At 48.1% G+C, this 13,218-nt stretch overlaps 1 protein-coding gene across 4 annotated transcripts in view; it reads right to left on the bottom strand.

Annotated features, from left to right (window-relative positions):
* The window catches only part of BRWD1 (bromodomain and WD repeat domain containing 1), a 2,464,655-nt gene that overhangs the window by 2,160,885 nt on the left and 290,552 nt on the right, over window positions 1–13,218 (bottom strand). For all 4 annotated transcript variants that reach the window (XM_078656838.1, XM_078656840.1, XM_078656841.1 and 1 more), the window contains one exon: window positions 4,022–4,092. In XM_078656838.1, coding sequence (XP_078512964.1) covers window positions 4,022–4,092 — 71 coding nt within the window. The remainder of the gene's footprint in view (window positions 1–4,021; window positions 4,093–13,218) is intronic.

Here is a 13,218-nt window from a genome sequence, read left to right as displayed (position 1 = left end):
CAGCTTCGTAAGTAATGAGATCACCACAACAGTCTCCAATTCCTGCAGTAGTAGTGGTACTGAATTTCCCAGGTACCATAAATGTATTAATATGTTGTCTGTTTTAGTATTGAAGCCACATGACGCCCTACAGAGCTCGACTCAACTCTATTCTGTCACGGTATTTGTTGAATGCAAATAATACACCCTGAGCCGAGGGTCTCTTGCTGGTATACACAAACCTCCTCAGTATCATGAATATAAACAAATGGAGAATTAACAACTAAGACATAAGAACCTAGAAAGCTAAGTTATCTTTTACCCATGCTGGATCTCCTAAAGGAAGGAACCTAAAAAAACTTCAACAAAATGGGTGCGAGGCACAGACTGTAATCTGGAATCTATTTTTTGAATATTTCAACTTAATCAAAATGATAATTTAGGTAGAAGATCTGATGCATTATCTCTGCTATATTAAAATACAGCCAGTGCACATTGCCTTCAGTCTTCCTGAAACAGTGTCAAATGTTTTTAGCCAATTAAAGAAGCACTGCAACTGGGTTCTGGATGCACCTTAAATGACTTATGTGGCAGCTGATAGACTTAACAGCAAAAGTCAAGCTGCAAATGATTGAAGGCTTTTAGTAAAATGCCTTTTTGAGCAAGCTTCAAAAAAGCAGAGATTTATAGCAAAACCTGAAGATGTTAAAAACAGACTTGGACATAACAGCAATTTCTGTCATAAAAGAGAGATCAGAATCAACCAGAACCCCCCAGATTTCGCACTACTTCAGAAGAGTAAGGACGTGGTCCTAACAGTAAGGGTCAGAGATTAAAATTCCAATGTGCACCAGTGCTTTTGCTAAGGAGAATTTCTGCTTTAGATGGACTGTGTTTTAAGCAGTTTGCCTTCTTTCAAACTCTCACCAAATCCAGTGGAGATGAGGAGCACCAAAAAGGCCTCACTCCCTGTCCTCCAAGTACAACACTATTTGTACATTATCTGCAGGTCATCTAAAATGCCGAAGTATGACTTGCACTCAAACTCCCACCTCACATTTACATGTCTACACATATCAAAAATCTCCACTGACTCCCAGTTCACAAAAGAGCACTCTTCAAGTGCCTCACCTATCCATTCACAGCCTTGCACAGTCTAGGCCCGCTTACCTGAACAACAGCATCAGCTTCCACCCCCGACCAAAAACCTCCTCTTGTCCAGCCTGCTAGTAACACACATCCCCCAAGAGCCAGAGTCAGAAGCTGCATTTTCTCACCACCAGCTCAGAATTTTGCAAGAAACTGAAAACCTGGATTTTTCCATTAGGCCCCACCAAGGGCTGCTCCTCCTCCTTGTGGTACAAGGCAAGCCTCTCAGGTGGTATAGGTACGATACAAATACACATAATGTCCACCCCAAAAAATACAGCAGAGGCAAAGAGGTTGAACAAGAGAGGAGGCATGGAGCAGCACTGTGGTAACCCTCATTGTATATATTTGGTCAACGAGGTGAGAGCCCCTATTTTAACAGAGATTTGTTAGATAAGGGATTGAATCCAGTCCCACACTTTATCTCTGATGTATTGGTGGTTAAGATGACAAGAACAATCTTGTGAGCTGCAGTGTTGCAGGCTGTGGATAGGACTAACAATATTAGCACCCCAGCACCACCATTATCCATGCTCCTTCTCACATTGTCCAGAACTGAGATCACCACAACCACTGACCCATAAACAGGAGGAAAATCTGTTAGAAAGAAATGTAACCTATCTTGTGTTTCCAAAAAGGTGGTGTGTAGCCGAGTAGAGATAGCCTTTCCATGAAGTGTTGCTGCTAATGGTGACGAGAAATCATCTGATCAGTTTTTTGAGTGTTTAGACGAAAGTTGTTCTACAGCATATGCAAATAATAAGGGTGAGTGAAGGTATGCCTGTTAGGTACGTAGCTCCAGACTCTAGCTTTCCGATACTACAATTTTTATACTCACTCTTGCTGTAGGTTCTGTATAAAGCTATGAGACCAAATGTATAAAACTGGTACCACACCCCATATTCTACAGCATGGTCAGCTACAACTGACTGTGTTTATGGTTTGCACAGTCTATGATGCAACCAGTGCATAATTCCTATAAGATCAGTCCAAATGATGCAATGCATGCAATATAATACATTCAGGATTGAGTGTCTGGATTTATGAACTTCGGGCAAAGTAGGCCCTCCTACCCCCACTGATCATCCTTAATTCACCTGAGTAATATAACCGGGATGGCTTTACTTAATATCTTGCAAATATTAATCATCCAACTGGGTTTGTAAAACCCATAGCCCAATGATCACTCACAGCTGACTGTAGTATTCAGACTGATTTAGCCTCTACAAAGATCTTTCTGAGTCTGACCACTGTCAACTCTGTGTATTCTTGAAAGAATTCAGCAGGCAGTCCATCACTGCACAGAAATTTCCCCTCATTGATGTTTTTTATTGTCATAAACAACTCCTTCCTCACCAATGCAGCATCTGGGTCAACCTTCTACCTATGCACAAGTAAGAATACATTTATGTTAATTAGGATGTCCCATAACCACACACGCCGAATTAAGGGTAAGGCAACTTAGAATTCAAAAAAATCAAATAGGCTCTATATACATCATGGACATGCACCTAAGTGGTTAATACATTATTCGGTCTCATTTCACAATGCTAGCAGATTTATTCTCGGGTTCCCACCTGTGTAACCAGGTGAACAATCTAAACTCACTGTTTGTCCCCTTCTCTGTGCAATGTGTGGCGATACTGAGAATGTGAAATGCATGGCCACCTGTCCCTCAAGATGTGCCACTTTTACAGGAATAGGAGGTTGATTCAAATAAGGCAACAATTCATGGGCCCTTCTTGTTAAAGACTCAGAAAACTAAGCAGAACACTTTAAATTGTATCCTTTTTTTTAATAGGAAGCCAATGGAGTTTGACAAGATAAGCAAATACACAATCGTTTTAGGCAGCCTCAATAAAAGGCAAGCTGTGACATTTTGGACAAACTACAATCTTCTTAATGCAGATTGGGAGTTACCCAAATATAACACATTTACTAGTCACGGCGAGATGTAACTTATGCCTGGACTAATGTTCTCTGGGTGGAGTTAGGCAAGATCTCATTGACCTTTCTAATGAATCTTAAAATGTCAAAACAGACTGCAGCCAGTCTCCTCATCTGGGCCTCAAACGACAACTTGTCGTCCAGCCAGATTCCGCGATTACTGATGGCTGTTTTAGGCTGAGGCAGAGGTCCAAGGTTGTCTGGTTAACACTCCATAGTCCAGCAGTTTGGATTGTTTCCTATCATGACTTCCGTCTTTCCACGGTTAAGTTTTATGCAGAAGTTAGTCATCTACTTGGCAACTTCGATGAAGCATGGCTTTAGCTGGGCTGCTTTTGAATGCTGTTCTGGAGCCAGGGAGATGACCAACTTGGTGTTGTCTGAATTTGAGACCAAAGCCAGACCAAAAGACTGAAGACCGTCTGCTAAAGGACCACCGAGAGGGTCAAACTCAGAGTTGCCAATTATGCTTCTGCTGTGGGGCCCACAACCTTTTTTCTTCACACCTATTGCTGCTGAATAGCTTTCCTTAGTTTGTCGCCTGCATCATATGGTTGAGGTATTTACATTTCAACCAGGATTTTTCAGCAGTCTGCATAACACCTTGCAAGCTTCTTTAATCTACATCTATACAGTTGTGCTGCCAACCACAGTTCTTTCAGTTCTTTCAGTGAAAGATATGCTCTGATGCTTCAACCTATGACACTCAAGTATGGAGTAGTGTGGGACACAAATTAACAGTTCATGATAACAATTCCTTATACAAGGAAGAAACAGACATTTTTTCACATGAAAGCAAAAGCAGAGCCAATTACTATTTTCTTGTCACTAACAGCCGAACATGAATATTAGGGTGCAAGTAACATACATTAAGTTCAAACATTCAAGAGACTATTGTGCACAAAATGAACATATCAACTAACCAGTACCATTATAAAAAACTTACCAACACTAAAAGACGAGCACAGCATTTGAACCCCAGGTCTTGGTCTTTCAGTGAACTTCAAAGGCCTAGTGCTTTGAAGAGGGGAAAAAAGAGAAGCTATAACGTACAAAGGGATTAACGTTTAACAATTCAATTACATACAAGATCATTTTGTTTTGTAAATATGTGTGAGATTTTGTACAATTTAAAGATCATGGATACAAGTGTTCATTTATCATATTAACATGAACAAAAAGGAGGAAACTACCCTCTCAACCCATTACACGTTAGATGCTTTGTTCCCGTGGACTTATCTCAGTAAATATTTTGATGACATTCATATGGTCCTATTGTCTCCACAATGTAGGACGTGCACCTTTTTGCAAGGCTGATGCACTTTGACTGAGTGTGCCTGGGGTTCCTGCCAACCAGGTACCCAGGGCCTATGTTCTTTCCCTAAGACTGTACTGTTACAAAACCCAGTTGGCAACTCTCTGGCCAGGTGCAAGTTTCTTATAAATGGTACCATAGGTAACCAGGGCACAGTCACCAGGGAAGGCCTCTAAGGTCTACAGCACTTTTTGTGCCACCCTTAGAGGCCTTGTACTTCAACACACACACACACACTGCCATTGCAGGTTTCGTGTTTTGGTGTAGAGCAAAGTGAAGAATCGACATGGTAAACATCCCTGTTTGCCATGGCTACAATCCACTGCCCTGGCATAGGTAAGCCACCCCTCTAGCTAGGTGCACTATACCAGTGGTGAGGGTACAGGTGCAGGAGCCCCATACCCATAAAGTGTTTAAGTTCATTCATAGACACTGTAAGTGCAGTAAAGCCACAAAGAGTATATGGTATGGGAGTTTGTCATTATGAACTCTAGAGCACCATAATGGCTTTACTGAAAAATGGGAAGTCTGGTATCAAACTTCTCAGCACATTAAACCCACACTGATGCAGTGTGGGATTTAATGAAAAATGCACTCCGAGGCATCTTAGAGATACCGCCTGAAAAACGACCTCTAACGCTAGTGTCCTGGCTGAGTGGCTGCTCGCCAGCTGCCACCACCCGACATGTTTCTGGACCTCTGGGCCGAGAGCCTGCAGCTCTCTGGGTTCTGATACAAAGCACATCCTGGGTCAAGGTGCCAAGCCTCTTTCCCTGGGATGGGCAGGGTCCACAAAGGGGAAGCTTCAAAGGCTTGCCGCCTTTGTGAGCTACTTCAGCAATTTGCTGCTCCCAGCAACTGGCCCCCACCGGTTCTAACCCCCACTTTGGGAGGGGAGAATTGGCAGGAAAACCAAGTTATGAGGAGAGGTGTGGCCACCTTTGCCAACCCCACACCTCACGTGGGGGAGGCGAGGTGAAGCACAACTCTCAGACCCTGCCATCTTGAAGATGGGGAGGACCCAGCCAACCAGAGTGAGGCTTTCGCCCCACTCCCACTGGATGGTGGCGTATTAGGGGGTGTACCCACCCTAAGGAAGGGACCCATGGTCCTGACCTGTATCTACCTGTAACACCCCTAAATTTAGTATATATGGGCAACCCTGAACCTTGCATCCTCAGATAAGAAGGATGATTTAAGAAGCCATGCTGAAGGAAGAAGGAGGAGGACATCAACTGACTTGGCTCCAGCCCTACTGGCCTGTCCTGACCTCGACCTGCTCCAGCAAAATCCTGGTGTGTCCTGCAGCTAGCAGCCCCACAGAACCCGGAGGAATTGCCCTGCCTTCCCAAACCATACTTTGTCTCCCGTGAGCACCGAATTTGCTCACCAACACAATCTGGCTCTGGCAAAATCCGCGAGTCTGCACCACTCTGCACCAGACGCCCACGGCCGGAGTTCCAGTGGCTCAACACCACAAGGAGGTCCCCCCGGCAATCCTGACCTATAATCTGGTGATCCCTGACCTACCTCAAGTCTCCAACAGACGCCTGCAGCCCCTTTCTGGAGGATCCTCCCAACCAGAGCCGGTAAGAAGAATCCAATGCCAAAAGACACCTTTGCACCCGACGCCGCAAGTCCTTGGGATGGCCAACAGACGGTGTCCTGGCATCCCTCGACCAACTAATCTCTCCAACCAGTGGTCGCCTCCATAAGATCTTCGACCCAGAGCATGCAGTGTTTGTTGAAACCAACAGGGAACCCAACACCAAAAAAGCACCCGGCCGCCCCTGTGTCGCTGTGGGTGCACCTAGGGTACTAACTCGGATCACCCTTGCCCTGAGCCTAAGTCCAGGAGCTTTGCTCCCACAATCTTGTGGCCAGCTTTTGAAAAGCCACCAACCCGAGGCCCCCTATCCTCCACTAGATAACACTGGACCTCAGCACTATGCACCCGGCCGCCCTAGTGCCGCTGAGGGTGCTTTGAGAGTGCATCTTAGACCCTGTTGAAACCCTTGGTCTAACCCCAAAAACCCAACTCCCTTAAAAAAGTACTTACCTTGAGACCCATACCTTCATTTCTTCCCATAGGACTGCATTGACTGCTATTCTGTAAGAATTTCAAAGTGTAAAGTTGGAAGTTCTATGAAAAAGAATAAAAGTGTGATGTGATAAACTGCATTACTTACCTTTATTCAGGAAACGTCCCAGTGTGGTATCCAGATATACCACACTGAGTAAGAAAAGTAATCTGAAAAGTAGCTAAAACAGTAATCCTAATAAAAACTGTAGAACAATTACAACAGTAATTGAAAAGTCATTTTTACTGATGACTTGCCTGTAAACCAACCAATTGCATTCTATTGAATTTCAAGTGTATTCAACTGCATTATTCTTGCAAAGTATTATTTCACTTACCTGAATCAGGCCTGGTTTGGTTCAATAAAAGACAACTCAATAATATTTTTAGACAAATAAATTGGTTTGGGTTCAGTGTGAGACAACATTTCTTGCCTGAGTGTGTACAATAAATGCTTAACACTATCCTCGGATATAGCCTTACTGCTCGCCCACCCACACTACCACAAATAGAGAGTAAGGTATTATCTTTAGCCTCTGCCTACCTTTGGAGATCCACTGGACTCTGTGTACAATATACCTTACTTCAGTATACTATATACAGAGCCAGCTTCCTGCACAAAGCTATTTCCAGTTGAAGTCACACTATTGCATGTCACTAACTAATGTTTCTTACAGATATATCGTTACACAAGTAGTAACTTGTGCATCTGAAAGAGACACGTTAGTGATAGATTCCTTACCTTAGAATAGATACCCCAGCAACACCAGCCCCGGTGGTGGGTCTGCGAACCAATAATCACACCAGAAAGTCCTGGAGGACAAAACGGCCAAAGAAGCCATCCCTCCGGACTTGGCTGTCGAGGCAGTAGTGTCTTGCAACGTGTGCAGCGAGGCCCACATAGCTGCCTGACAGATGTCTTGTAAGGGCACTCCCCGGCCCAGGGCAGTGGTAGTCCCCCTTGGCTCGGGTGGAATGAGCCCGCAATCCAACAGGGGGCTCCTTTTTAGCCAAGGAGTAACATGCCTGGATACACAAGACGATCCACCGGGAGATGGTCCTCTTGTGCACCGCCTTCCCCTTCTTAGCGCCTACGTAACCAACAAACATCCACCCAGAGCTGGCGTGTGCGATCCAAATAGAATGAGAGAGCACGTTTTGGGTCCAGACGGTGGAGCCGCTCTTCCTCTTTAGAAGGATGCGGTGGCGGGAAGAAGGTTGGCAAGGTGATAGACTGCCCGATGTGGAAGGCTGCCAGGAGGGGACACTCTGTCCCCTCTGCTTTCAGGTACTCTTCATTCTCGATCCACCCTTGGATCCAACCGGACTCTTCTCTCCTGGTCGCCTGCAGCATCTTTTCTCCCAGGCTACATAGAACTCCTTGACGAAACCCGAAACACTTTGACACCTATGCACCCGCTTTCTGTGGGTGAGGTAACGCGAGTACTGTGGTGCTCCTGTGAAGATTAACTCTCCTAGTGTCCTAGTTTCAAGTGGTTAGCTTCTAGTCCAGTCGGAAGACTCCTAAACCTTTAACCTTCTAACTTTTACGCACCCATTGACTCCTGTGTGTGCACGCGTGCGCAATTAGACACTGCACACGCATCCCGTGGGCCTCCTGCTCCCTAACAACTGTTAGTCCAGTGTAGCCCCAGCGATTCCCTAGGCCTTACCATTGTTCGTGACGTGGTTCTTATACCACTATTTTAGTATATGGTTTAGCGGGCCACCAGGGCCTATCCATATTTGTGCAACTTTTGTATGTCATATTAAGTTACTTGTTATGCGCTTGTGCTTCTGTTCTCATAAAGAGTACAGAGGATTGTTTTAGAAATAAATACATATATATTTTGAATATATAACCTGTGTGGTGTCCTTTCATTTGGTATTAAAAGGATTGCATATGGTAAAACAGCTGGCTTCACATGCCCTCTTGAGTTTAGCCAAAGACTGCTTTTGTCCATGCTACCCCTAGGATAGCTGGTCTATAAGGTTGACTTTACAACCATCACCATAAGGGTTGTTTGGACTGATGCAAGGTGCTCACTAGAATAGTGAACATCATATACCAGGCTAACTTCTCACAGACACCAACTGACTTGGCCCCAGCCCTACAGGCCTGTTGATCCTTGAACCTGCTCCTGCTAAATCCCGGCGTCTCCTGCGGACAGCAACCTCGAGAAACCCGGAGGACCTTCCTGCCTTGACGCTCTTAGAGACTGGGACTCCCATGAGCAGTTGTTCTGCTTAAACAACAATACCCCTGGTGCCAGCTAGGAACCACAAATCCAGCCCACCCTGCACCTGCCGAGCCCGGCCTGTGCCCGAGTGGACAAAGACCCTGAGGACGTCCCCCCGGCAATTCGGACCTGGAATCCAGGGCCCAAGGACCCTCCTCGACAACCCAGACGACACCTGCAGCCTCAGAACCAGAAACCCCACCCCAACCGCGACCAGCAGAGGGTAAGATTTCTCAACGCCAAAAGACACCCCTGCACCCGGCACCCCTTGTGCCCAACTCCGGAGTGCCTACCTACCCTCCAAGATCCCAACTTACCCCTCGAAGTGTTGGTCGCTCCAGAAGATCCTCCATCATAGAGCCTGCAGCATTTGTTCTCTTTTCAAGATCTCTATTGAATAACATTGAGCGCCCGACGGCTCATAAGGACCCTGCACCCAGCCGCCAGAGTGCCCCTGGCAGTGCAACCTTTGTCCTATCCTACTTCCCCATTTGCCCTGAGCAAGTGACCAGGAGCCCAGCTCCCACAGCCGCGTGGCCTGCTAGCCAGCAGCCACCAACCGAAGGCCCCCCTGCCTCTCATTGAATAACATTGGGCCTAACTACCTCTGCACCTGGCTGCCCCTGTGCCGCTGAGGGTGTACCAACTGTACCTACCTGACCCTGGGAGACCCCTGAGTCTATGCCCAAAACCATAACTCTGCCAGTCGAGTACTTATCTAAAAGCAGATAACACACTTTTCTTCCATAGGCTAACATTGACTGGTTTCACTTGGAAATTCTTCAAACTGTGGAGTTTTGGAACTTTAAAATATTCATCTAAAATCAGCCGAACTACGAATTCTGAATTACTCACCTGTTATCAGGAGAGACCTCAGTGCTGCATCTTTGAGCCCAGTCCTGACCCTGACAAGTAATTCTAACCATACTTACCAGTAACTACAAATATTCTCAAAAAATCTTGCCAACGATAAAAACGTAATTACTTACCTGTTTTAGATAGTGGTCACAGTGCTGAACCTAGGAGTCCAGCACTGGATTACAAAAGTAACGTCAACATACTTTACCTGCAACTTGAATTTCCTTCCGTAGGATAACATTGGTAATTTCAACTGAAGAAGTGTCAACTTTTAAAATACAATAATATTCCTTAACAATCACTACTGTAACCAAAACGCTTTTACTTAACTGTTTACAGCTCATGTCCTGGGAGTGAATTTAGCATCCAGTCCTGTGGTTAGAAAAGTAATCTACAAAGTAACTAATTACATTTAACTAGAAATTACCATTGAGCTCAATGTTGCATTGTGTTTGAAATTGTGTTTGCCTATTCCAACAAATTGTAACTATTGCATTCAAAAAGTCTATTGCCTATTTGAAAAGCATTTAACTAAAGTAACTCATCCTGAGAAAGTATATTTTGATACCTTGTTGGTTCTAAAATAAAACTACTATATCTTTTTATACAAAACCATTGGCCTATAGTTCAGTTCTTGAGTGTGTGAGACCATTTGCTGACTGAGTGTGTACAAGAAATGCTTTACACTGTCCTCTGATACTGCCTTACTGATACTGCCTTACTGCTCGTCCAAGCTACCACTTTAGAGAGTAAGGTTATATCTAACTTTAGCCTCTGCCAAACCTCTGGGGACTTGGGCCTATATACACACACTGTACCTTACTTTGGTCCAGTATATATAGAGCCACTTAACTACACCCCATAAATCTAGATTTAGGGGTGTTATAGGTAGTTAGAGGGCAGGGACCAATGGGTCTCTTCCCTGGGGTGGGTACACCCCCTATTGTGCCAGCCTCCAGTGGGAGGGGGCAGTAGCCTGTCCCTGGTTGGTTGGGTCCCCTCATCCTCAAGATGGTGGGGAGTCAGAGTTGTGCTTCACCTTGCCTCTCCCACCTGAGGGGTGGAGTTTGCAGAGGTGGGCACACCTCTCTCACTCACTTGTTTTTCCCGCCGCTTCTCCCGCCGAAGTGGGGACCAGTTGCTGAAAGCAGCGAGCCGCCCGGCAACGCTCACAAAGACATGCCTTTGAAGCTTCCCATTCGTGAACCCTGCACATCCTGGGGGAGGAGACTTGGCACCTCATCCCAGGGTGTGCATTGTTTCAGGCCCCCGAGAGCAGCAGCTCTAAGTTGATGGTAGCATAAGCAGCTACACTCCCCCGGACAGAGGGGAGGAATGCCTTCAGTGCAAGCCGGATCGCCCGCAGCTCCAGAAGGTTGATATGGAGCTGGGACTCCGCCGGAGACCAGAGGCCTCTGATCTCCGCCTCTCCCATGTGGCCTCGCCAACCCTGGAGGGACCCGTCCATCACAACTACGTGCTCCGGTTGGGGTAGGGAGAGGGATCTGCCGCTGACCCAATCGCGCTCCGTGAGCCACCACTGCAACTGTCTTGCAGTGCCCTCCGAGATCAAGACATGATCAGACAAGTTGCCCTGATGCTGGGCCCACTGAAACTTCAGGTCCCACTGCAGAGCCCGCATCCACCACCGGGCGTGATGCACCAGAAGGATGCAGGAGGCCATCAGCCCCAGAAGCCGCAGCGTCAACCTGACCGAGACTCGGGATAAAGGCTGAAAGATCGGAATCAGACCCTGAATATCCCGAACCCGCTGTTCGGGAGGATAAACCCGAAACTGCGCAGAGTCTAGAACCGCTCCGATGAAGAGGAGCTTCTGAGAGGGACACAGGTGCGACTTCAGGACGTTCATGGAGAACCCCAGCAAGTGCAGGAGGTCGGCCGTAGTCTGGAGGTGGCTGACGACTGTCTGGGGCAAGCCCGCCTTCAACAACCAGTCGTCGAGGTAGGGGAAGACTGACACCCCTAACCTGCGCAGATGAGCTGCGACCACCGCCATCACTTTCGTGAACACCCGTGGGGCGCTGGTAAGGCCGAAGGGGAGCACGGTAAACTGAAAGTGCTCGTGGCCTACCGTGAACCGCAGGTAACGCCGGTGGGCCGGCAGGACAGGGATGTGAAAATAAGCGTCCTGCAAGTCCAACGCTACCATCCAGTCTCCAGGTCCAGGGCAGCTAAGACCTGAGCCAAAGTCAGCATCTTGAACTTCTCCTTCTGGAGGAAGCCGTTGACGTTCCGTAGGTCCAAGATAGGGCGTAGGCCCCCTTTGTCCTTCTTGGGTACCAGAAAGTAGTGGGAGTAACAAGCACACCCTACTTCTGGCCCAGGAACGCACTCGATGGCCCTCTTGGCCAAGAGGGCCGTGACTTCCTCTTGCAGAAGTTGCAAGTGATCCCCCGACACACGGTGGAATTGCGGTGGCATGGCTGGAGGGGTCGCCTCAAAGGGGAGGGAATAGCCCCTTCGGACGATTTGCAGCACCCACCTGTCCGACATGACAGTGCGCCAGTGGAAGAGGCGATGGCAACCCTGCCCCCCACTGGCGTCACATGGGCCTGAAAACACGGACTAGGAAGGTTTGGAGGCAGGTGCTGCAGGGGGAGGTGTGGACTGGCCTCGCCGTTGTCCCCGGCTGCCGCCACGGCGGTTTCCACGGCCGCCACCGCGCTGTTGAACATTTTGCGGTGCGTGGCTCACAGCACGTGTGGGGGCGCCCCTTCCGTGGCCACGAAAGGAGCGAAAGGCATCCGATTGCTGGCGTGTGGCCGAGAGGCCCAAGGACTTGGTCGTAGCCCTGGAGTCCTTAAAACACTCAAGCGCATGGTCTGCCTTGTTGCCAAAGAGGAGACGGCCATCGAACGGGATGTCCAGAAGAGTGGCCTGGACATCGGCCGAAAAGTTGGCGGACCTCAACCAGGCGTGGAGTCGAACCGCCACCGTCGTTGCCATAGCCCTGCCCAGTGAGTCTGTGGTATCCAGCCCACACCGGATGGAATATCGTGCTGCATCTCGGCCCTCCACAAAGGCTTGGGCGAGTTTAGCCCGGACCTCCTCAGGACATTGTGGCAGCACGTCCGCAACCGTATCCCACAGGGTGTGGGTGTAGCGGCCCAAGAGGCATGCGGTATTGACAGACCACAGTCTCTAACTCAGGGACGAGAACACTTTCTTCCCGAATTGCTCATACCTCTTGGATTCCCGATCGGGCGGAGCCGTCGGGAATGCGGTCTGGGAAGTGGAGGCTTGGATGACCAGGCTCTCGGGGGTGGGATGGGTGGACAAAAAGTAAGGGTCGCCCGGGGCCGGGCGGTAGCGTCTGGCCACGTTCCTATCCACAGGCGGACCTGTGGCGGGCTTGGACCAAGTGCCCACAAGAACGCCACACAGGGCCTCATTAAACGGCAGCAGAGGCTCAGTGGAGCTTGCCTGCTGTTTAAGGACCTCAGTGAGGAGGTTAGTCCTCACAGCCCGACGGGGAGCTCAAGGTGTAAGGCCTTGGCCGCCCTCGTCAACACTACACTGTAAGTAGCCCCCGCCTCCGTAGCCACGGTGGGAGGGGAGACATATCCAGTGTCTGGCGAAGTGTCAATTCCACTGGCCTCCCTAAGCTCATATGTCCAGTCCTGTTGAGA

Source organism: Lissotriton helveticus, chromosome 8, assembly GCF_964261635.1.
Source record: "Lissotriton helveticus chromosome 8, aLisHel1.1, whole genome shotgun sequence".
In the NCBI taxonomy this organism is placed as follows: domain Eukaryota; kingdom Metazoa; phylum Chordata; class Amphibia; order Caudata; family Salamandridae; genus Lissotriton; species Lissotriton helveticus.
This window is presented reverse-complemented; position numbering and strand designations above follow the sequence as displayed.